This window comes from Petaurus breviceps, unplaced genomic scaffold (assembly GCF_028583685.1).
Source record: "Petaurus breviceps papuanus isolate PSGF00001 unplaced genomic scaffold, PetGlider_PUasm1.0 138, whole genome shotgun sequence".
NCBI lineage: Eukaryota > Metazoa > Chordata > Mammalia > Diprotodontia > Petauridae > Petaurus > Petaurus breviceps.
Window position 1 is genome coordinate 27,878,829 of NW_027185694.1, and position 23,827 is coordinate 27,902,655.

General features: G+C 40.2%; 2 protein-coding genes across 3 annotated transcripts in view; both read right to left on the reverse strand.

Moving 5' to 3' along the window:
• CLCN7 (chloride voltage-gated channel 7) overlaps positions 1 to 483 on the reverse strand; it is a 28,059-nt gene extending 27,576 nt beyond the window's left edge. The window contains exon 1 of the mRNA XM_069065663.1: positions 413 to 483. Coding sequence (XP_068921764.1) covers positions 413 to 483 — 71 coding nt within the window. The remainder of the gene's footprint in view (positions 1 to 412) is intronic.
• LOC138177612 (H(+)/Cl(-) exchange transporter 7-like) overlaps positions 18 to 23,827 on the reverse strand; it is a 35,151-nt gene continuing 11,341 nt past the window's right edge. The window contains exons 2-4 of one of the 2 annotated variants that reach the window (XM_069108829.1): positions 17,004 to 17,075; positions 1,491 to 1,562; positions 28 to 840 (exon numbers count right to left, since the gene is read on the reverse strand). In XM_069108829.1, coding sequence (XP_068964930.1) covers positions 736 to 840; positions 1,491 to 1,562; positions 17,004 to 17,075 — 249 coding nt within the window. In that variant the 3' untranslated portion in view covers positions 28 to 735. Of the gene's footprint in view, positions 841 to 1,490; positions 1,563 to 17,003; positions 17,076 to 23,827 lie in introns of both variants that reach the window. The other variant, XM_069108837.1, reaches the window with a different exon arrangement.

Consider the following 23,827-nt stretch of genomic DNA (forward strand, 5'->3'; position numbering starts at 1 on the left):
GGGGAAGTTACACTTGCAGAAATGTAATTCTAATACAGGCTGCTTTTTGGCAAATGCTACTGATGACCCCAAAATTAATCTTATCCCTGAATCCAATCCTGTGAGTGAGAGATTATTCAAAGCATGCTTTGGACTATTATTTTCAGAGCCACATTCGAAAAGCAGCCTGCCATAAATACCTATCTCAGCAATGAAATATAGCAGGGCCTGACTGGGTTATTGCACCTACAGGAATGTATACTGTCATTTTATTAACACTCATCCAAATGAATGTCAAATCTGTAAGATTACTGTAGTTCTTCAGTTAGCCAATGTTAACAGATAAATCTATTGTAGAAGATTTTTTTCTATTTATCCCTCCTTTGAAAATGATGCTACACCCAAAATGACCCTACACCCAAAATGACCACACATTTTTATTTTGGTTCTTAAGACAGAAGAAACTCTGCTCATTGTTTTTGTCACAAAGATCACATTTTCCATCCCGTGGAGGACTGTACTATTGAGAACAAAACATGTGAGAATGCCAATAGCGTCAGACTTAGAAATATGACTATGAAGAATGCTGGAAGTCCCACTATTGTACAGAGAAGGAAACAATGTGAAGGCAATCTGAAACAAGATTTAAAAACCAACTCAAGGACGGATGAAATTACAGGTCCCAGAATGCTCCCTTTCCACTGTTATGTGATAGATGGATTCTATTTCAGGCTCATTAGTCTACCTAGGTGCCAGTCAGCTTCTTGAACCACCCAACTCTGAACCCAAACTCACTGTGTGATTTATCCTCCTCTCTTCTTCCAGGAACAACTGGTTTTCACTATTGTCATAATCCAAACTCTGCAGGTAACAGTAAAGAAAAAAACATTTTGCTTACTATCCCCAGTTTATTAGGCAAACCTAGAAGGACAGGGTGGCCGGAGGAAACAGGCTTGGGAAAAGGGAGTAGCTGGCTTCTCAGGGGCAGAAAGAAACATTCCCAGGCACTATCTGGCAAAATGTTTAGAGTTTAATGGAGACCCAACGTGACCTTTCTGAAGCTGGCACCTTTCCAAATGACCCTGGAAAATAAGGTTGTTTTTTCAAAAAACAAATATGGGGAGATAACAGATGGTTCAACTTTGTGAAAACGTCAGAAGCAGCTTTGTTAGCATCAAACATAACTATACACGGCGCCATGTTCCACCAGACCCCAGTGATCCTGGAAACATCTTTTCAGGGCTGTTCCCATGCCTGCCCTCATGTACCCAGAGGAACTGAGTTGGAGCTGGCCACTACAAGGTTTTACATCCTCACAAGGCTACACATATGATTTTCTTCGGGTGTACAAAGTCTGTTCCAGACTGGTGGCTATTCTGAGCAGGTATACGGTAGACTACAAGGAGCCCCTTAAAGAAGGCAGAAACCCTTAGAGGTGATTTGCCATTACGGAGTGGGGAATAAAAGGAGGCTCTGTAGAAAAATCTTAAATTCCCAAAGCGAATGCTTACCTCATACTTCAGGGATAGGAGTTTCTCATTATGTGGAATCTCCCGGGGCAAATGATGAGGTGCATCCATCTCCTGGGAAAGAAAGGAAAGATCATGCATGTGCGTGATGATAAAAACACTTTTGAGTATACATAAACTCTTAGTCTTTCAAGCAATCCCTAGCACTGCTTTATTTGCCTCTGTCCCATCACCTACCACAAAAGGGTTCAATATTCCCTTGAATGAGACTGCAAACCAAGGACCACCTCACCTGTCTGTAAAGGTGGACTATACTTTGCACATTTAGAAAATAGCAGCCCATTTTTAATTGAAAAAATAATTCCCTTTTTTAAATAGCAGCTTGTACCAATGAACAAAACTGAGCTAAGTGGTCTGTGAACAGAATGTACCTGGATACACTCTGTCAAGCCTATGGCACAACAAATTAGGCTAATGTAATAACATTATCTGCAAATCTCTAAATGGCATTACTAACCTAACAACTATAGGACATTCACTTTGGGTTATTATCCCAATAGTGAGGATAGATTTAAGTTAACCCATTCACTCTTCATTCTCTTATTTGTCTGTAACATATTTAAGAATGAATGAAGTGGAGGGGGCGGAGCCAAGATGGCGGAGTAGAAGCACGACCTTCCCATGGCTCCGGCTTCCACCCTCCCCAATCCAAGTAAAAAGGGGACTCTAAACAAACTTTGGAGCTGCAGAACCCACAAAATGACACAGAGAAACTAACCTCCCGCTGAGGACAGCCCGGCAGGCCAGCAGGAATCGGCCAGCGCAGCGCTCTGGGAGCCGAGCCCAGCCCCACACCGAGGCTTTAGCCCCAGGGCGGGCCTTACCAGCGGCCTGCCAGAGGGACTCCAGATCAGCAGCAGCTGTGGCCTTTTCCAGATTTATCAATACATAGATGCAAGGGACAAGGTGAGAGGACAGTGCAGTCTGGACTTTGGGACCCAGGAAGTGGGAGTGCATGGCTTTTACCCCCGGAGCGAGAAACCGCTGAGACGCCAGCACAGCCTGCCAGCGCCACGTGGCGGCTTCAGCTCCTGGCCTGCAGAGTGTAGGGGGACCAAGCACCAGTCTGAGGGGTCATCGCTCTTGCTTTAACCTGCTTGGATCTGGATTGCAGTCTAGGGTGGAGGTCCTGGGGTGTGTGTCCAGCTTGCCAGAGCGTGTGGAGACCTCAGAGAGGGCACCCACCTAATACCTCTGGCAGCTGAGAAAACCCCAGCGTTTGGGACAAAAACTCCCCTGTCTGGTGGCAGAGTCCTACTGTGGCAAAAAGCCCAAAAGTCAAATCATTGAGTGGCAAAATGAGCAGGCAAAGGAAACAAAGCAGACAGAAGATTCCAATGTTACACTCCTATTTTGGGGATAAGAAGGAGCAAGGCATGGAACAGGAGGAAAACAGTGAAGTCAGAACTCCTGCAGCAAAAGCTTCAAAGGAAAATACAAGCTGGTTACAGGCCATAGAGGACCTTAAGAAGCAGATAAGAGAAGTGGAGGAAAAATTGGGAAGAGAAATGAGAACAATGCAAGAAAATTATGAAATGAGAGTCAACAGCCTGACTGAAGAAAATAATACCTTAAAAAACAGACTGACTCAAATGGCAAAGGAGGCTCAAAAAGGCAATGAGGGGAAGAATGCCTTAAAAAGTCGAATTTGCCAGATGGAAAAAGAATCTCAAAAGCTCACTGAGGAGAATCATTGCTTCAGAATTAGATTGGAGCAAATGGAAGCTAATAACTTTATGAGAAATCAAGATGCTGTTAAACAGATCCAAACAAATGAAAGAATAGAAGGCAATGTGAAATATCTCATTGGAAAAACCACTGACCTGGAAAATAGATCCAGGAGAGATAATTTAAAAATTATTGGACTGCCTGAGAGCCATGACCAAAGTAAGAGCCTGGAAAGGATCCTCCAGGAAGTTCTCAAAGAAAAGTGCCCTGATGTTTTAGAACCAGAGGGCAAAATAGAGGTTGAAAGAATCCACCGATCACCTCCTGAAAAAGATCCCAAAAAGAAAACTCCTAGGAATATTATAGCCAGGTTCCGGAATTCCCAGATTAAGGAGAGAATATTACAAGCAGCCAGGAAGAAACAATTTGAATATTGTGGAAACACAATCAGGATAACCCAGGATCTGGCAGCTTCTACACTGAGGGATCGAAGGGCCTGGAATGTGATATTCCGGAGGTCAAGGGAGCTGGGATTAAAACCAAGAGTCACCTACCCAGCAAAACTGAGTATCATGTTTCAGGGGAAAATATGGTCATTCAGTGGAATACAGGACTTTCAAGCATTCTTGCTGAAAAAACCAGAGTTGAATAGAAAATTTGACATTCAGATACAAGAAGCAAGAAAAGCATGAGAAGGTAAACAGGGAAAAGAAATCATAAGGAACTTATCAAAGTTGAACTATTTTTTTTTTTTTAAGCAATCGGGGTTGAGTGGTTTGTTCAGGGTTGCATGGCAAGTTATTGTTTCTGGGTGTGGTGCTGGGTGTCTGGGCCCAGATTTGATCCAGGTCGCCCCGGCACTGGAGCTGGTGTTCTTGCTCGCTGAGCCACCTGGCCAAAGTTGAACTATTAATATTCCTACATGGAAAAACAATAATTGTAACCTATGAAACTTTTCTCAGTAGTTGAAGGGATTAGAAATATATATATATATATACATATAGATATATATATGTCTTTATATGAGGGTATGCGGGCATATGAATACATATGTGAATGTGTGTATATACGTTTACAGGTATACATAGATAGAGGGCACGGGACCAATTTAACAGGAAGGGATGATACTTAAAAGGTGAAATTAAGAGGTGAGAGGAATATAATGAGAGGAGATGGGGAGAGACAGAGTGGGGCAAACTATCTCATACAGAAGAGGCAAGGGAAAATGGTTACAATGGAGGGGAAGAATAGGAAGGCAAAAGGGAATAGGTCAACCTTATTCCTATTGAATCTGGCTTGAGAAAGGAGGGAAATACACACTAAATAGGGGATCTCACCCTCCAGGAGAATAGGGGGGGAAGGGGATGTGAGGGGGGGATGATGGAAGGGAGGGCAGCCTGGGGGGGAGGGAAGTTGGAAGCACCCACTTTTGAAAAGGGACAGGATCAAAGTAGAGAATAGAACAAGTGTGAGGTGGGATAGGAGGGAGGGAAATATAGTCAGTCTTTTACAATACATCTACTATGTTATTGTTTTGCATTAGCCACACATGTACAACCTATACTGAACTGCTTGTCCCCCCAGTGGGGGTGGGTGGCGGGGGGGGGAAGGGAATGAATCTGGAATTGAAAGTTTTAAAATCAAATATTCAAATATATGTGTGTGTGTGTGTGTGTGTATATATATATATATATATATACATACATACTATTATTAATACCATCTTACATGTAATTAAGAAAAAAGATATACAGGCACTGAGGCATAGAGATCCATTGGAAAAGTTGAAATGGGTATGGGAGAAAATATGGGAGAGAGCAGATTGGAGGTGGGGATATCCTGTGGGACTGCTGTTTTGGGGGGATGGGTGGGGGAAAAACGGGGAGAAAATTTGTAACTCAAAATCTGGCGGAAACGAATGATGTAAATCAGCAGTTAATAAAGCATTTAAATTAAAAAAAAAAGAAAAAGAAAAAAAAAAGAATGAAGTGGAAGCAGAGCCAAGATGGCAGAGTACAGGCAGCAACCCAAATGAACTGTCACAACATTCCCCTCCAAACAACTTTAACTCTTCAAACCAAATTTTTGAGCAGCAGGGCCAACAAAAGGTCAGAGTGAGACATTTTTCCAGCATAAGACAATCAGGAAGTCAACAAGGCAGATCTGTGATATTGGGGTGGAAGCCAGTCCAGAGCATGAAGTGGGCAGCACCAATGGTGGGCCTAGGAGGCAGCTGCAACAATGGCAGCAGCAGCAGCTTCAGGAGCTCTCAGCTGAGCTGGTAAGAGTGTTGGACAATTGGTCAAAAAGAGATTACAGGGGATCTTTTGCTGGCACTGGGTGTAGCTGGTGCTGCCTGGCAATTCTATGGCCCATAAGCTGCTCTTGTGAAGAGTCACAAGCAAGCACGGGCCCTGTGGGCAATTACACAGCAGTGAGGAGCAGCCACAGGAGAGCAGGGGATCTGGTCACAGTTTCAGAGCCAAGGGCAGTGCTAGGCACTTGCTGTTGCAGAGGAAGAGGGGTTCTTCCTTGGTAAAGACCAGAGCATGGACCAGAAGAGTGGTGACCACACCTCTACCCAGGTCATACCATCTTGGATACAGTGAAAACTTGCAGTCCCCCAGAATTAACTTTGAAAATAGCAACATGAAAAAGTCTGAAGCCTGGGGCAGTGTCTTCCCACACTCAGGATGAAATATATTTTGTATGATTTCACATGTATAATTGATATCATTTTGTTTGCCTTCTCAGTAGATGGGAGATATTTGGGAGGGAGAATGTGGAACTCAAAATTTATAAAGAAAAGAAATGTTAAAAAAAATACATAATTAAAAACAAAAAAGAATGAAGCTAAGTCTATGGTAAAGAACAGAGGCATGCTAAGTGTGCCACACTAAAATCGTTGGTGACAAGTGGTTCAGATAGCTCTAACTAGTGAGACATACCACTTTCTCCTTCAGCTCTCTCTCTCTGCTGTCCTATCTCTGCTCCTCCCAAATTGTATATGAGTATTAATTTAGGGGCAGCTAGGTGGCACAGTGAATAGAGCACCGGCCCTGGAGTCAGGAGGACCTGAGTTCAAATCCGGCCTCAGACACTTAACATAAAAACTAGCTATGTGACCTTGGGCAAGTCACTTAACCCCAATTGCCTTCCAAAAAAAAAAAAGGCAAACAAAAATAAATGTGGAGGGCTAAACTTTTAAAAATAGCTTTAATGAGAAAACAGGCATTGCATCCTGGCTACATCACTTGAATTCTTGGATTCTAGAATTCTCAGAAGCAAAAACCACTTCCTCTCCATGCCTTTTTATTAGTGTATAAAAAGGAAGAGGTTGAGCTCAATCCCTCAAGTCTGTCACCAAAATAATTTTAATTAACCAATATTTATTTAGTGCATACTACGTGCAAGGAATGACTGGAAAAATCTACCTTATTTCCTTGCACAGTGATAGAAAGGAGTACCAGGAAATATGAGGAGCATTCTATTTGAGGTGCCCTAAGTGGTTTCAAAGCAAAAAGTAACAAGGAAGCGTTGGCCCCAGCATTGGGAGACCCAGGATCAGTTCCAGCCTCAGATACTTGGCACCCACACAAAAATAACTGGCTGTGTAACCTTGAGTAAGTTACTTAACCCCAATTGCTTAAAAAAAAAAAAAAGAAAGTAACAAGGAATTAGACGAATTCAGATTAACAGGAAGAATTTTTTAAAAAATTGTATATTCTGCTAAAATCATTAATATCAATTCAAATTTAACCAAGGAAAGCCTACTGATCAAAAGCACACAATTCTAGAAAAATTTCCTCATGATGGAGGAATAGAAGATTTGAGTTTTTAAATTACAGTTTAATTCAACCCAAAGGATTTGTGGTAAAATTAAATTTGAAGTTGACTCTAATGAGTCATTATGCATCAAGTGGGTTTATAAGTAGAGGGTAGGTAAGCAAGCAAGAGACCAGAGATAAAACAATCTGCTGGCCAAGAAAATATTTACATGGAAGAATCTACCCTGACCCTCTGGGGAAAAGGCTTTTTAAACACAGCTTTCAGGCAGTCTTTCTTTCTTTCTTTTTTTTTTTGCTTTTTGGAGGGGGAAGGGCAGGCCAATTGGGGTTAAGTGATTTGCCCAAGGTCACATGGCTACTAAGTGTTGAGTGTCTGAGGCCGGATTTGAACTCAGGTCCTCCTGATTCCAGGGTCGGTGCTCTACTCACTGCACCACCTAGCCGGCCACAGGCAGTCTTTCAGTAACACATACCAACCAATCCTAGTTGGGTTAAGTCTTGAAGTGGAGAGGTTGCCAGGGAAGGTGAGGAATTGTACATTTTGGAGAAATTAAACAGTAATAACATGAGATTTTTGTAACAAGATAATGCTCAGCAAGTTAAGTAAGGAGACAGAGAGGGGTAGCCTTGACCTAGCACCTGGAGGTGAGCAAGGAAACAGAGGGGAAGTGGGAGGCGGGAGGTGAGATCCTTGACTCAGTTATTGGAGCTAAGCTCAATGCAGCTTTCCTGGTTTTCTTCCACAGATTCCTTGTTCATAAGATGTAAAAAGTCAAGTCAAGATCAATTAGGCAGGAAGAAAGGATGTCTATGCAAATGCTCCTCAGATCTATTTATCCAACCCTAAACTCTCATATCACCAACTGCTTACTAGATATCTTCAACTGGCTGTCCCGAAGACATTTTAATTTCAAAATGTCTAAAACTAAATTCATTTTATCTCCTCTAAACCAGGAGGGGGGAACCTGTTACCACACGTGGCCCTCTAGGTCCTCAAGTGTGGCTCTCTGACTACATCCAAACTTCACAGAATACAATCACCACTCTGGTATAGTTCCTCACCACTTCATACTTATATTACTGCAACTGCCTGCTGGTTGATCTCCCTGAACTAACCCTGGTCTATCCCCCACTAAACAACTAAAGTGATCTTCCTTAACTGCTATTCTGACTACTTTGCTCCTCTAACCAATAAACTCCAAAGGCATACATTTATTACATAAGGGATCAAATACAAAATCTTCTGGTTTTTAAAGCTGTTCAGAACCTGGACCCTTCTTTCCTTTCCAGTCTTCTTACATTTTACCCCTTTCCCCTATATTCTACAGTCCAGTGACACTGGCCTTCATGCTGTCCCTCACTCTATCTCCAACTCTACCTCGTCACCAACTATCCTTCATGCCTGGCATGTCCTCCCTCTTGGCCTCTGCCTCCTCCTAGCTTCCTTCAAGACATTTTGTTTAAGAGGCCTTTCCCATTCTCCCTCTTCCCCTTCCTTTCCAGTTCACGCCTTCCCTTTGACACTGCCCCTCACTTAGGCTACCCACGTCTCATTTGTGCATCGTTGCTCGTTTGCATGTTCTTTCCTCATCAGAGTGGGAGCTCCTTGAGGGCAGGGCCCATGTTTTTGCCTTTCTTGGTATCCCCAGCGATTAGTGCCTTCCACACAGAAAACATTAATGCTAGCTGACTTATCAAGTCAAAGTCTGATAGAAACAGTCCTCAACAGAAGAAGTGCAGACATCAACAACCATATAAAAGAATGCTCCAAATCACTAATAAGAGAAATGCAAATCAAAACAACATCTGAGTTTTACTTCACATCCAAATTGGCAAAGATGATAAAATACAACAGTCAATACTGAAGGGGTTTCGTGGGGCTAATGCATTGTTGGTGGAGCTGTGAATTAGTACAACCATTCTGGAAAGTCATATGGATTTATAAATAAAATGGCTAAACTGTCCATATGATTTGACCCAGAGATTCCACTGCTAAGCATAAACCCCAAGAAGGTCATTAACAAAAATAAGGATTCCATAGACACCAAAATATTTATAGAAGTACCTTTTGGAGTAGCAAAGAAATGGAAACACAGTAGATGTTCATTAACTGGGGAATGGTTAAACAAACTGGTATATGAATGTAATGAAGTATTACCATGCTACAGAAAACAATGAATGTGATGAATGCAGAGAAATTTGAAAAGACACTAACTGATTCAGAGTCAAGAAAACAATATACACAAATGACTAAAGTAATGTAAATGATAAGAACTATAAAACAACTGAAATGCTGCAAAATTCTGTAAATTACAAAGAACATGTGTGGCCCCAAATCTAGAGATAAGAAAGTATTCCCCCCACACCATACTTTAAAAAAGTGAGGAGGTCAAGAGACATGATGTAGAGTATACAGTGTTGAATTTTTTTCAATGCATTAATTGATCATGCTGAGCCTCCCCATATGTTATGGTTCTCTGGGAGAGGAAAGATGAATGTTTACAGGTGGACACTTAGGCCATGTAAAAATTTTTAAAAAGAAAGCAATTATAATTTTAAAAAAATGAATGTTGCAGAATTACAAATTCTTTGGCCCCAAAGAAGAAGTTTAAGTATATACTTCTTTAAATGTTTGGTAGAACTCATTTGTAAATCCATATGGTCCTGATGCCTTTTTCTTGGAAAGCTCATTTATGGACTGTTCAACTTCTTTTGCTAAAATATATTTATTTAAATATTCTGTTTCCTCTTCTGTTTATCTAGGCTATTTACACTTTGTAACTATTCCTCCATTTCATTAAAGTGCTACATTTATTGGCATATAATTGAGCAAAATAACTCCTAATAATTGCTTTGATTTCATTTTTACTAGGGGTATATTCACCCTTTTCATTTTTGATTAACAATGATTTGGTTTTCTTCTCTCTTTTTAAAAATCATATTAAGCAAGTACTTATCTATTTTATTGATTTTTTTCCCCATAAAACTAACTCCTAGTTTTATTTATTAATTCAATGATTTTCTTACATCCAATTTTATTAATCTCACCTTTAATTTTTAGGATTTCCAGTTTGGTGTTTAACTGGGGATTTTTAACTTGTTCTTTTTCTAGTTTTTTTGATTGTATACCCAATTCATTGGTCTGCTCTTTTTTTATTTTACTGATGTAAGCATTTAGAGAAGTGAATTTTCCTCTAATTATTGCTTTTGCTGCATCCCATAGGTTTTGGTATGTTGTCTCATTGCTTCTATGACTTGTTCTTTAACCCAATCATTCTTTAGTATTAAGTTATTTAGTTTCCAATTAAGTTTTAATCTATGTTAACAAAAAATTGTTTAACCCCCCCACACACACACATACAAGAAATCTATTTTAATTACACCATAACTCAGTATGGTACTTTCAGAACATAAAAAGGATTCTCAGGGGATTGTGCAGTTGCTTGTTTTTATGCTGATTTGTTGCTGTTGTTGGGTGTTTTTGTTTTTTTTTAAGGAAGAAATGTGGCAAAAGAAACTATTTTAAAATCTTCCCTACTCTAAAAGGAATATACCTTCAGACAACTATAAGCAAGTAAGGCAAGAGTTACCTATGAACTTAGAATCATGTACACAAGATAAGCAGGTACAGATCTTTTTTTTTTCCTGCTCACAAGTCTTGGAAACTCAACTTGACTTCTGTAATGTTAACAGAATATGAAGATCTTCCCTATCCATTAATAGGCCTATGTGACCACATGTGTTCAATCATGAATATCTTACTGGTTTGAGCTCTGGCCCAGTTAGAGTCTATTGGGGGAGGAATTTGCCTAAAGGGAAGCTTGCTTAAGGGAGGCTTGCTTGTAGGAAGGCTTTCACACCTTTTGGTACTAAGCTAATTAGGCACTGAGTCTCCAGTGTTGTGATGCCTTCTGGCTCTGAGCCTATTAGTTGAAAATTATATATAGTGGGAGACTGGTATTTTACTTTGGGGGTTTGATTATGAGAACAACCTTTTGATTTCCTGGACGGGACTCTGAGAAGCTGTTTGTTAAGAGTCTCCAACTACTCAGAGGTTTGTGCTCTCCTGGTCTGGTGGTATATGTAGATTATTATATTACTTTGTTCAGATAGTAGGAGCCCTGTCTGTTGAATCTCTGTGCTAATTTCTGTTTGTATTTTTTCCATGCTTAAGGTGCTGACCTTTCCCCTGAACTAGTGAATATAATTAAAGTAAGCTTGTTGACCCCTTTAAAAGTTGTCTTTCCTTTAGCAAAGTAAATCAAAGAACCTATGCTAGCAGGCCATCCTGAGCATGCTAGAGTGTTTGCTATTGCAACTTCTAGCTTGTATCACACACTGTTTTCTACATGCACATTAACTATGCTAAGATATACTCCCATAAAGTTGTTACAAGTAGTCTTTTCTTTGAGAAAATGTAAAATATCTGGGTATTAAAACATGAAAAATCCCAGAAGTCTTCGGAAGAAAACTGTAGCAAAAAATAAGTTATAAGGAACAGCTAAACAAGTTGTGGTATATGAATGTAATGGAATATTACTGTGCTATAAGAAATGAGGAGCACACAGACTTCATAATAACCTGGAGAGACTTATATAAACTGATGCTGAGTGAGGAGAGCAGTATAACTGTACACTATTACAGACAAATCATATGTATGACTAACTTTGATAGACTGGGCTCTGCTCAGCAATACAAGGTTAGAAGACAACTACAAAAGACTCATGATGGAAAGGGAAGGGATAGCCACATCCAGAGAAAGAACTACAGAATCTGAACGCAGACTGAAGCAAATTACTTGCTCTCTCTCATTTGTGTTTTGTTCTGTTTTGTCCCTTCTCCGCTCACTGTTCACTCCATTGGTTATAATCCTTCTTTACAACTTGGCTAATGTTTAATGTGAAGGTTCTGTAGAACCTATATTTGATTGCATGCTGCCATGGGGGGGAGGGGGAAAGAGAGGGAGAGGGAGAAAATTTGAAACTTAAAGAGATCATGGAACTGAATGTTGTAAACTAAAAGTAAATAAATTAAAATTTTTTTAAAGTCAAATACATCGATATAATACAGCAAAAACAGGTCACTACTGATTAGATTAGAGAAAGGCAAATTAAAACAACTCTGAAATACTACCACATATTTATCATAATGGCTAACATGACAGAAAAGGAAAATGACAACTGTTGAAGGGGATGTGGAAAAACTGGGACACTGAGGCATTGTTGATGGAATTGTGAACTGGTCCAACTATTCTAGAGAATAATTTGGAACTCTGCCCAAAGGGCTTCAAAATTGTGCATACCTTTTGACCCAGCAGTACCAATATTAGGTCTATATCCCAAAGAGATCAGAGAAAAAAGAACCTATTTGTACAAAAATATTTACAGCAGCTCTTTCTGTGAGGGTAAAGAACTGGAAAAAGATTGGAAAATTGAAGAAGAATTGAAAAATGGAAGGGATGCCCAGAAATTGGGGAATGGCCAAGATGTGATGTATGATTGTGATGGAATAATATTGTATTATAAGAAATGCTGAACAGGATAGTTTCGGAAAAATCTGCGAAGACATATGAACTGATACAAACTGACGTGAATAGAACCAGGGGAACATTGTACACAGTAACACAATATTTTAATGATGATCAACGTGAAAGACTTAATGAGTCTGATCAAGACAGTTCCAAAGGAACCATGATGAAAAATGCTATCTACCTCCAAAGAGAGAACTGAGGAACTCTGAGTGTAGATGGAAGCATATATATTTTACTTTCTTTTTCTTATTGTGTGTGCGTCTTCTTTTGCAACATGGCAAACATGGAAATATTTTTTGCATGACTTCACATGTATAATCAATCTACTGCTTGCCTTCTCAAGGGGTAGGGGAAGGGTGGAAGACAGGGAGAAAATTTAAAACTCAAAATTTTTAAAAATGGATATTGAAATTTTTTCACATATAATTGAGTAATATTTAATGAAATAAATAAAAATACATTTTAAAATGTCGGCATTACTCCATTCTTAGACATTTTTATACAGCCCTATCCAAAGGCACATGGTTATTTACCATAACAGTCACTTATCTTTGCAAAACTTCATATAGCAGGGGAAGGCAGAGGCCAAGATGGCAGAGAAGACACAGGGACTTGCCTGAGATCTCCCCCAAATCCCTCTGAACACCTTTAGATAACACCATAAAACAATTCCTGGAGCAGCAGAACCCACAAAAAGATAGGGTGAAATAATTTTCTAGCCAAAGACAACTTAGAAGGTTGACAGAAAAGCTCTATTGCACTGAGGTGAGAGTGTAATACAATCTAGTGCAGGCTGCACCAGCACAGACCAGGCCCCAGCAAACCAGGAGTAGGCCTTGGGAGTGACTGAATTAGCAGAGGCGGTAGCAGCAGTAGCAGCATCAACAGCTACTTCTGGAGTTCTCAGGGAGTTGAAAAACTGACCAGAAGGAAATTGTAGGGGTCTCGTTGCTAGCACTGGGAGCAGAACTCTGTTGCTTTGCCCATACTCTGACCTGGGTCACAGTCCTGGATGGCAGTCCCAGGGCAAGGAAAAGCACTAGCCCACCAGAGCTTGTGGGCCACAGTGGAGCAGGGACCTTTGTCACAGTTTCAGGGTAGATAAGAGTGCGTGTGGTCACTCATAAACCAGAGTACAGGCCAGGATAGGAGTAAACACCTCTCCTTAGATCATTACCACCTTGAAGAAACAAAAATTTACAGGTCCCTAGAAGTATCTCTGAAAACAGCTACACAAAAAGTTTGGGACAGTGCACTTTCCACCCTGGAAGCAGAGCCCTACTTTAACAAAGAGTTAAAAATCAAGAAATAGACTGGAAAAATGAGCAAACAATAGAACAAAAAATTCTGACCACAGAAAGTTACTATGGTGACAAAGAAGATCAAAACATACACTCAGAAGGAGTCAACAAAGTCAAAACTCCTACATGCAAAGCCTCCAAGAAAAATATGAATTGGTCTCAGACCATGGAAGGGCTTGAAAAGGATTTTGAAAATCAATTAAGAAAGAGAGAGAGAGGAAGAATTGGAAAGAAAAATGAGAGTGATGTAAGAAAATCATGAAAAAAGAGTAAACAGCTTGGTAAAGGAGACACAAAGAAATACTGAAGAAAATAACACCTTAAAAAACAGATGAGGCCAAATGGTGAAAGAAACTCCTTAAAAAGTAGAACTGAACAAATGGAAAAGGAGATACAAAAGCTCACTGAAGAAAATAATTCCTTAAAATCAGAATGGAGCAAATGGAAGCTAATGACATGAGAAAGCAAGAAACAATAAAACAAATCCAAAGTAATGAAAAAATAGAGGACAATGTGAAATATCTCATTGGAAAAACAACTGACCTGGAAAATAGATCCAGAATAATTTGATCCAGATAATTTGAATAATAATAGATCCAGATAATTTGAAAATTACTGGACTACCTGAAAGCCATGATAAAAAAAAATAGCTTAGACATCATCTTTCAAGAAATTATCAGGGAAAACCATCCTGATATTCTAGAACCAGAGGATAAAATAGAAAATGAAAGAATTCACTGATCACCTCCTGAAGGATATTCCCCAAATGAAAACTCCCAAGGAATATTATAGCTCCAGAGATCCTAGACCAAGGAGAAAATATTGCAAGCAGCCAGAAAGAAATAATTCAAATATGGTGGAGTGAATCAGGATAACACAAAATTTAGCAGCTTCTATATTAAAGTATCAGAGCACTTGGGAGTATCATGTTCTGGAAGGAAAAGCAGCAGGATTACAACTAAGAATCACCTACCCAGCAAAACTGAGTATAGTCCTTCAGGGGGAAAAATGGACATTCAGTGAAATAGAGGACTTTCAAGCATTCTTGATGAAAAGACCAGAGCTGAATAGAAAATCTGACTTTCAAATAAAAGATTCAAGAGAAGCATAAAAAGGTAAACAGGAAAGAGAAATCATAAGAGACTTAATAAGGTTAAGCTGTTTTTACATTCCTACATGGAAAGATGATACTTGTGACTCAAAAGAACTTTCTCATTATTAGGGCAGTTGGAGTATATATAGACAGAGAGTACAGGTATGAGTTGAATATGAAGGGATGATATCTAAAAAAATTAAGTTAAGGGGTAAAAGAGGAATGCACTGGGAGAAAGACAAAGGGAAAGGCAGAATGGGGCAAATCATCTCACATAAAAGAGGCAAGAAAAAAGTTTTATAGTGGAGGGGAAGGTGGGAAAGATGAGAGGGAGTAAGTGAACCTTACTCTCATCAGAATTGGCTCAAAGAGGGAATAACATACACACTCAATTGGGTATGGAAATCTATTTTACCCTACAAGAAAGTAGGAGGTGATAAGAGAAGAGGGAGAAAGGGGAGATAAAGTAATAGAAGGAAGCACAGATTGGGGGAGGCAGTAGTCAGAAGCAACACTTTTAAGGAGGGACAGGGTGAAAGGAGAGACAGAACAGCATAAACAAAGAGAAACAGGATGGCGGGAAATAGAGTTAGCAATCATAACTAAAAAAAATTTAGAAGCAAGTTTTTCTGATAAAGGCCTCATTTCTCAAACACAAAGAGAAGTAAGTAAAGTTTATAAAAATAGAGTCATTCCCCAATTGATAATCAAAAGATATGAACAGTTTTCAGATGAAGTAATCAGTTATCTATAGCCATATGAAAAAAAATGTTTTAAATCACTATTGATTGGAGAAATGCAAATTAAAACAATTCAGAGGTACCACTCTCAAATCTATTAGACTGGCTAACAGGACAGAAAAGGAAAATGACAAATGTTGGAGGGGATATGGGAAAAATGAGACATTAATGCCCTGCTGGTGGAGTTGTGACCTGACTCAACCATTCTGTAGAGCAATTTGGAACTATGCCCAAAGTGCTGTAAAATCATGCATATCCTTTGACCTAGCAATACAGTCTCAAGGTCTCTCTTAAGAACTTTGGAAATGAATGTGTGGCATGGGAGACACTGGCACAGGACTGTCCAGCATGGCATGCCCTCATCAGAGAAGGTGCTGTGTTCTACGAGCAAAGCAGAACTGAAGTAGCTCAAAAGAAACACAAGATACATTAATTTAGAGAATCCACCCCAAATGTTCACACAGACGATTTGTGCCCAACCTGTGGTAGAGTATTCCAAGCTCATACTGGTCTGATCAGCCATAGTTAAGACACACTGTAACTTCATTCTAACTTAGTGATATCATTTTGGTTCTCTTCAAGAACAAAGGACCACAACCCAGCAACCAACCAACCAACCAGGTACTACTAGGTCTGTATCCAATAAGGGATAGAAAACAAAAAAGGAAAATGCCCTATATGTACAAAAATATTTATAGCAGCTCTTTTCTGGTGGCAAAGAATTGGATATTGAGGGTATGGCTATCAACTGGGGAATGGCTGAACAACTTGTAGCATATGATTGTGATAGAAAACCATTGTGCTATAAGAAATGATGAGTAGGATGCTCTCAGAAAAACCTGGAAAGACTTACAGAAGCTGATGCAAAGTGACATGTACTGTGTATAAAGTAACAGCAACACTGTAAGATGATCAGCTGTGAATGACTTAGCTACTCTCATCAATACAATGATCCAAGACAATTCTGAAGGACTTAATGATGAAAGATACTATCCATCCCTAGAAAAAGAACTGATGGTGTCTGAATACAAATTAAAGTACGCTTTTTTAAAACTTTATTTTTCTTGAGTTTTTTTGTCTGTTTTCTTTCACAACATGATTAATAAGGAAATATTTTGCATGACTACACATGTACAACCTATACTGAATTGCTTGCTTTCTCATCGAGGGGGTGGTGGGTGGGGAGAGAATTTGGAATTCAAAGTTTTAAAAACGAATGTTAAAAAATTGTTTTTACATGTAATTAAGGAAAAATAAAATACTAAACAGAAAAAAAAGCTACACGTAGCAAAATTCTCTCCCCCACTTCAACCAAGAGTCCTTCTACTGCTCATTTCAGACCACAATGCCCAACTCAACTTCCTCATCAACTCACCGAATCAAGTAGTTCATCATCCAGCTCTACATTGCTCAGGTGCCCGATTCGGAAAAATGCTGAGTGGGAGGGCTAAAAAGGGAAGAAACTGCAATTTAGAGAACATGCAAACACAAAGAAGGAAAGAAATCACCATACACCACATGCCTTATTACTTAGGGCCCTTTCACATTTATTCCTTTTATTCTCAATCTAATTCTCAAGGTGATATCACATTCACTTGCATGGTCACAGACCTTTTTATTACTGACAATCATGGATTTATATACTGCCTTGAGCTCTCTGAAGCACTTTTCTCACATCAAACACATGAGGCAGAATATTTTTACATCAGAGGTACAGATAAGGATATTGAGACTCAGAGATTAAGGGATATCCAGGGCTCCTGACCCCTCAAGGCCCACGCGCTTTCCTCTGGTTCATTCTGCAAGTTCTAACAGGGTTGTGGTTCCCTAGGGCTAGAAACCAGGGTGACCCACATCTACCTTACAATTTGCTACTAATTGGTGCCTGAGACGGTAGACACAAGATTCTAATACACCTAAAGAACGTAACGTTACTTCTTCCCTCTGCAATGTGGCTCCACTAAACCTATCCAGCCTCTGCTTCTTTTCTTCTCCAACACAACCATTCTGCTCTAACCAAACCCATCAGTTCTCTTTGCTGTTCATCTTAGCCTCAGTGTCTCTGTTTCACTTGCCATACCACTTGCCTACAAGTGTCCCCCCATACCTTAAAACCTTTAGTATCTCACTGAAATCCTACCTCTTCCACACAGGCTTCCTTGATGGGCTCAGTTCAACTACTTCCCTTCTCTGAACTCCTTTTATACTCAGTACCACAGCTGAGCACCTAATTTAATCTTTCCACATGTTACTTTCATCCCCCCCCCCCCCCCCCCCCCCCCCCCCCCCGCAACCGAACAAAATCTTGACAGATACTTGGGGGGAGGGGAGGGGATGAGGAAGTATATTTCTCTGCTCCAGCAGAATCCTCTTCCTGTGGTTTGCTGTCATAATTACAACACAAACAACTACCAAGAAAAACATTAAGACAGAAATAATTATGGAGACCTAGAGACTTTACAGGGTTGATAATACAAAAGAACAGAAGCCTGAGTTTGAAAGGTACTTAAAATTCACCTAGTTTAGCCTCCTTGCCAGTGCAGGGGTCTCCTTTATGGCCACCCTGATAGGGAGTTATGCTTCTTTCTGGAACATTTTCAATACCAAGGCGTTCACTGCCTTAATAAGAAATGCCATTACAGTATTAGCCTTCTGTAATGGTTGGGTAATTCTTCCTTATAATGAGCCCAAATTTGCCAATCTATAATTTCTATCTTGATGTTCCCAGTTTGGGCCTCAAAGTCAGAAATATGACATCCATTGAAAATACTGGAGCACAGCTGTCATTTTTAGACTCACTCCCCAAATAAAAAAAAACTTATCTTCTAAAAGTATTTGAGCATTTACTCAAAGTTCCTTAAAATATCCTCCAGAACACATGATTTTAAATCTCCTCACCATCTTGGTTACTTACTCTTTGTAAGCACTCCTTACAACAGTAATTCTCTTACAATATGGTACCCAATACTCCAAATGTGATCAGACAAAGACAGAAGGTAACAGGACCACCGTCTCCTTCACTCTAGCCACCATAATTTTATTGATAATGCCTAAAATTGTGTTCAAGAGGTTTTTTTGGTTGTTTTTTTTGGAGGGGGGAAGGCAGGGCAATTGGGTTTAAGTGACTTGCCCAAGGTCATACAGCCAGTAAGTGGTAAGTGTCTGAGGCTGGATTTGAACTCAGGTCCTCCTGACTCCAGGGCTGGTACTCTACTCACTGTGCCACCTAGCCACCCCTGTGTTCGAGTTTTTAAGTTGCCACATGAGTTCCATCCCAGGTTTCAGTGCTATCTATTATTAGGCTTTGTTGACTTCCTTATCTTAAAACATCAGGTTTACCTTATTCTACGTATTTTGTGCATTGGTGCCTAGATCTGAGGCCACAGATATTGCTCTAAACTTTCTTCAGTTATTGCTTCAGAGGATGACTACCGTGTTTCCCCGATAATGAGACCTATCCCGAAAATAAGCCCTCCCCTTACTGTGTAAGACTCCTCTAAAATAAGCCCTCCCCCAAAAATAAGCCCTATTGAGATTGCTACTGTAGTGAAGGTGATCCCCTGCGCTACACGCTACATTATGGTACCCTCTGTATGCACCGTCCCCCCCCCCCCGTGAAACGCACGCCGCGCTCCGAGCTGCATCCAATCAGAGCTGCAGCAGTGAGCACGTCATCCTGTTCTTCCCCAGTGATTTGCTTATTGAATAAAGGTACATTTTTTTGTTCACATTTACCTGTTTATTAAAATTGCTGTCAATGTTCATTAAAATAAGCCCTCCCCTGAAAATAAGCCCTCTGGTGTTTTTCTGTCCAAAAAAATTAATAAGACAGTGTCTTATTATTGGGGAAACATGGTAGGCATCTCTTTTACTGGTCTTTCTGTGTAGTCTCTATTTAAGAGGCAGATGGTAATGCAGTAGAGTGCTGGGACTGAAATGAAGAAGACTTGAGTTCAAATTTAGCCTCAGACTGGGGAAGTCACTTAACCTTTGTTTGCCTCAGTTTCTTCAACTGAAATATGGGGATAATAACAGCACCTACCTTTCAAAGTACCTCATCAAACGAAATCATATTTGTAAAAAGCACTTAGCACAATGCCTGGCACATAACAAATGCTATATAAATGTTCATTTCCTTCCTCCCCGACTTGGTCTGATTTCTTTAGGGCCCTCACCTGTGATTCATCAGAGTGGGGAATGCTCAGGAAAGAAATGCCTATCACCAAAGCATATTCTGGAGTACTGCAAAACTAAGTGATTCACTCAGAATCACAAAGCTAGTATGTGACTCCAAGATGGGACCTGAAGGTAGGTAGTTATCTAGATTCTGAGGTGGGCCTTCTGCTCACTCTGTCCTCCCATCCATGCCTACCCACACTGTGCAACTCTCTTCTTGTCCCTCTAGCCACAGAGAAGACATTCAGAGTAAGAATACTGAAGACAAGGATATGTCCTGTCTAAACTTTGTATCCTGTCAAGATATACCACAGTACTCAGCCCACAGGAGGGTCTTAGTAAATGTCTACTGAATTACTGACACCCATTTCAAACCTGAGTTTCCTCATTGCTTTGGAAGTGAGTTCCCAAACAAGTTACAGACCAATGTGACAGAATGGATTGATTACATGGTCTCCTGGGATTTTGTTAAACTTAATCCAAATGAGACTCCTGGGGCCTGGATATTCTAGAACTCAACAGACTATCAGATCTTCCAGTTCTAAAATGCTATGATTCTGTGATTTACAGGAGTAGTTTAGTGTCCCTGCTAAACACAAAACAAACCATCAGGTATAAGATAAGATTAATAGGGAAAATGTGTGTGTGTGTGTGTGTATGTAACCCAGACGAAACCTTCGTCATACAAGTTTATAAAATCTAACATCACCTCCTAAGGTTAGTCCCTCATGGAGACTCTGCTTTAAGAGGATCTGCTTATTTGCAAAGACCACTGAGCAAGTGATTCTTTCCAACTGGCATGACTATCAGTTGTGAAATCACTCTATGCCTAACATCCAATATGAATGAAACATAACCACTTTTCTTAAAGCCTAGGAAAATATATCTGAGAATATTTATGTTCTGGGTTCCCTTCAGTTCATGAAAGGTTAAATTATTTCTCAATTTCCCCCTAGGATGTTTAAAATATGGTATCTATGCCACTTGTACAGTTCTTAGCAATCAATCAACAAGTGTTAATTATGTGCCCCGCACAGGGGATACAAAGGAAAAAACAATCCCTAACCTCAAGAAACTTAAAGTCCATCAGAGGAAACAACATATACACATAAGCAAAAACAATCAAGAAACTTAAAGTCCATCAGAGGAAACAACATATACACATAAGCAAACACAAAATACACAGAAAATAATTTACAGTTGGGAGAGGGTATCACTAAAAACCTCAAGCAAGAGATGGTACTTTACCTGAACTTTAAAAGGAAAATAGGTATTGTAAGAGGTAGATGTGGGAAAGGAGTGTGCATTCCTTCCCGGGCAACCTGGGAGAAGGCATGCTGTATATGAGGAATAGTAAGTTGGCTGGTTTGCCTGGAAAGTAGACACCAGTAAGGTTGGAAGCCTGACTATGAAAAGCTTTGAATGCAAAACAGATGAGTTTATATTTTATCTCAGAGGCAATAGGAAGCGCTGAAACTTTGTGAGGAGGAGAGTGAAAAGGCCACACCTGCACTTCAGGAATGTCATTTTTTTTTTTTAAGCAATTGGGGTTAAGTAACTTGCTCAAGGTTACATGGCCAGTTATTTCTGGGTGTGGTGGTATCTGAGCCCAGATTCAATCCCAGGTCATCCTGACTCTGGGGCCGGTGCTCTTACTCACTGAGCCACCTGGCCACCCATAAGCAATTGGGGTTAAGTAACTTGCTCAAGGTTACACGGCCAGGTGTTTCTGGGTGGGTTTTAAGTGTCTGAGCCTGGATTTGATCCCCAGGCCATCCTGACACTGGAGCTGGTGCTCTTACTCACTGAGCCACCTGGCCGCCCCTAAGCAATTGGGGTTAAGTAACTTGCTCAAGGTTACATGGCCAGGTGTTTCTGGGTGTTGTGGTAAGTATCTGAGCCCGGATTCGATCCCAGGTCATCCCATCTCTGGGGCCGGTGCTCTTACTCAATGTGCTACCTGGCTGCCCCAGGAATGTCATTTAAACAGCTGTATGCAAGACAAACTAGCTAAGGAGGAGATTTGAAGCAGGAAGAACAATTAGGAGGTTATGGCATAGTCGATGTAAGAAGTAAAAAGGCCCTGAGTTAGGGCAGTGACTCAGTTTACTTAAGTGAATGGCATATTCTCTCCAAAGTAACCATATTTACAGAGATTATGAACAATGAATGAGCACAAGAAAATTAAGTTCTTCCTAGCCTTATTTGGTAAAATACTGAATGGTTAAAGTTGAGTCCTCAATATGCCATAAGTTCTGAGCTTCTCTGAAAAATAGGATTAATATCCATGGTTGCAGCAGTCCTCAGACCCTGTTACTGCCCAAATTTCATTTGTATACCTATGGTCACGTTCATGGGGCACCCATTTTTACAACCTAAGATTCACTCAACAAAACATAAGAAGAGGAGCTAAGGAACAATCTGAGTATTTTAACTGCAGTTATTTTAACTTTCAGTGATCAGTTCTTGAAAAAAAACATTTGAAAACACACAACAAAGTGAAATGTTACAGGGGCACTCCAGCCCTTTGAGATGCTAGTGGTAGAAGGGCACCACCTCCTAGACTGTCTGGTAGGCAGAAAAAACAAAAACAAAACTGGCAGGATTCAACAGGCAGCACCAGACACTTTGAGTGAAAGAAAAGTAAAAAGTGAGACACCCAACAACAACCCTCTGGAATGACTAAGAATCTAAATTGGCAATGTGGTCAGGATTCATGGAATAAGCTGACTTACAACAGACAAAGAAAGTGAGGGCAAATAGGTATGTAGGTACCTCCTACTTGCCTTGTTCTGCAGAGTCAGAAAGAACAAACAAATTCTAAGTCACTAAACTGCTTGCTATCCATATTCTCAGCAGGTCATACCGGAACACTTCCATCAGTCAGTTCTTAAAAGGACATATAGATATATGACAGGAAGTAAATGTACTTTCAAGCTTATAAAACCAAGGTTTCTGACCACAACACTGAGGACTAGAAAGCCCTCCAGCGACAGCAAGCCCACACCAACAGAACAGCCTGTGTGCTTGGTGCAGCATTGCCAAAGTAGGAAGGAAGACACAGCTCAAACACAGATTCGGTTGAACCACATTAAAAAGAATGTGACTGTGTGAAAGGAAGTAGAGAGGGAATCCTACATTTTCCAGACTCTCAGATAAGGGGAGACAGCATGATGAAGGGTAAGTATGCTGGATTTGGAGTTCAAGGGTCCCGGTTCAAGTCCTGACTCTCTGCCATTTATTTCATGTGTGACTTTGGAAAAGTCACTTCACCTCTCTAGGCCTTATTTTCCTCAAAGGTAAAATGAAAGTTTTGGAATGAATGAAGGAAACATGAATTAAACACATTCTCTGTGCAAAGCACTAGGGATACAAACTGACAATCCCTGCTCTCAAGGAGCTCACATTCTAATGGGGGAGACAACACCTGGGGAAGGCTTCAGCTTCAAGTCAGATAGAAAGATGCTCTGGTTGGGAATCAATGAAAAAAAGAAAAAGAATAAGATGGAAGGGGGCCCGGCAGTACTAGATCCCAAACTAGACTACAGAAAGCTGTAATCATCAAAACCATCTGGTGCTATATAAAAGACAGAGTGGTTGATCAATGGAATAGATGGAAGTATACCACATATAGAAGCAAATGAGCACAGTAATTCAATATTTGATACTCCCATAGATCAAGTTATGGCATATGAATGTGACAGAGTACTACTGCTCCGTAAGAAATGATGAAGGGGATAGTTTCAGAAAAACCGGGAAGATCTGTATGAACTTATTCAGCTACTGGGGCAGGAACTTACTTACAAAAACTGCAGGGGAAAATTGGAAAACAGTCTGCAAAAACTAGAGAGAGATCAACAGCTCACACCATACCCCAAGATAAGCTCAAAATGGGTGTATGATTTAGATATAAAAGTGCTATCATAAGCAAATAAGTGGAGTGTGGAAGAAATTACCTGTCAGAACTATGGAGAGGGGAAGAGTTCATGAACAAACAAAAGAAAGAGAAGTTCAAGGAAGATA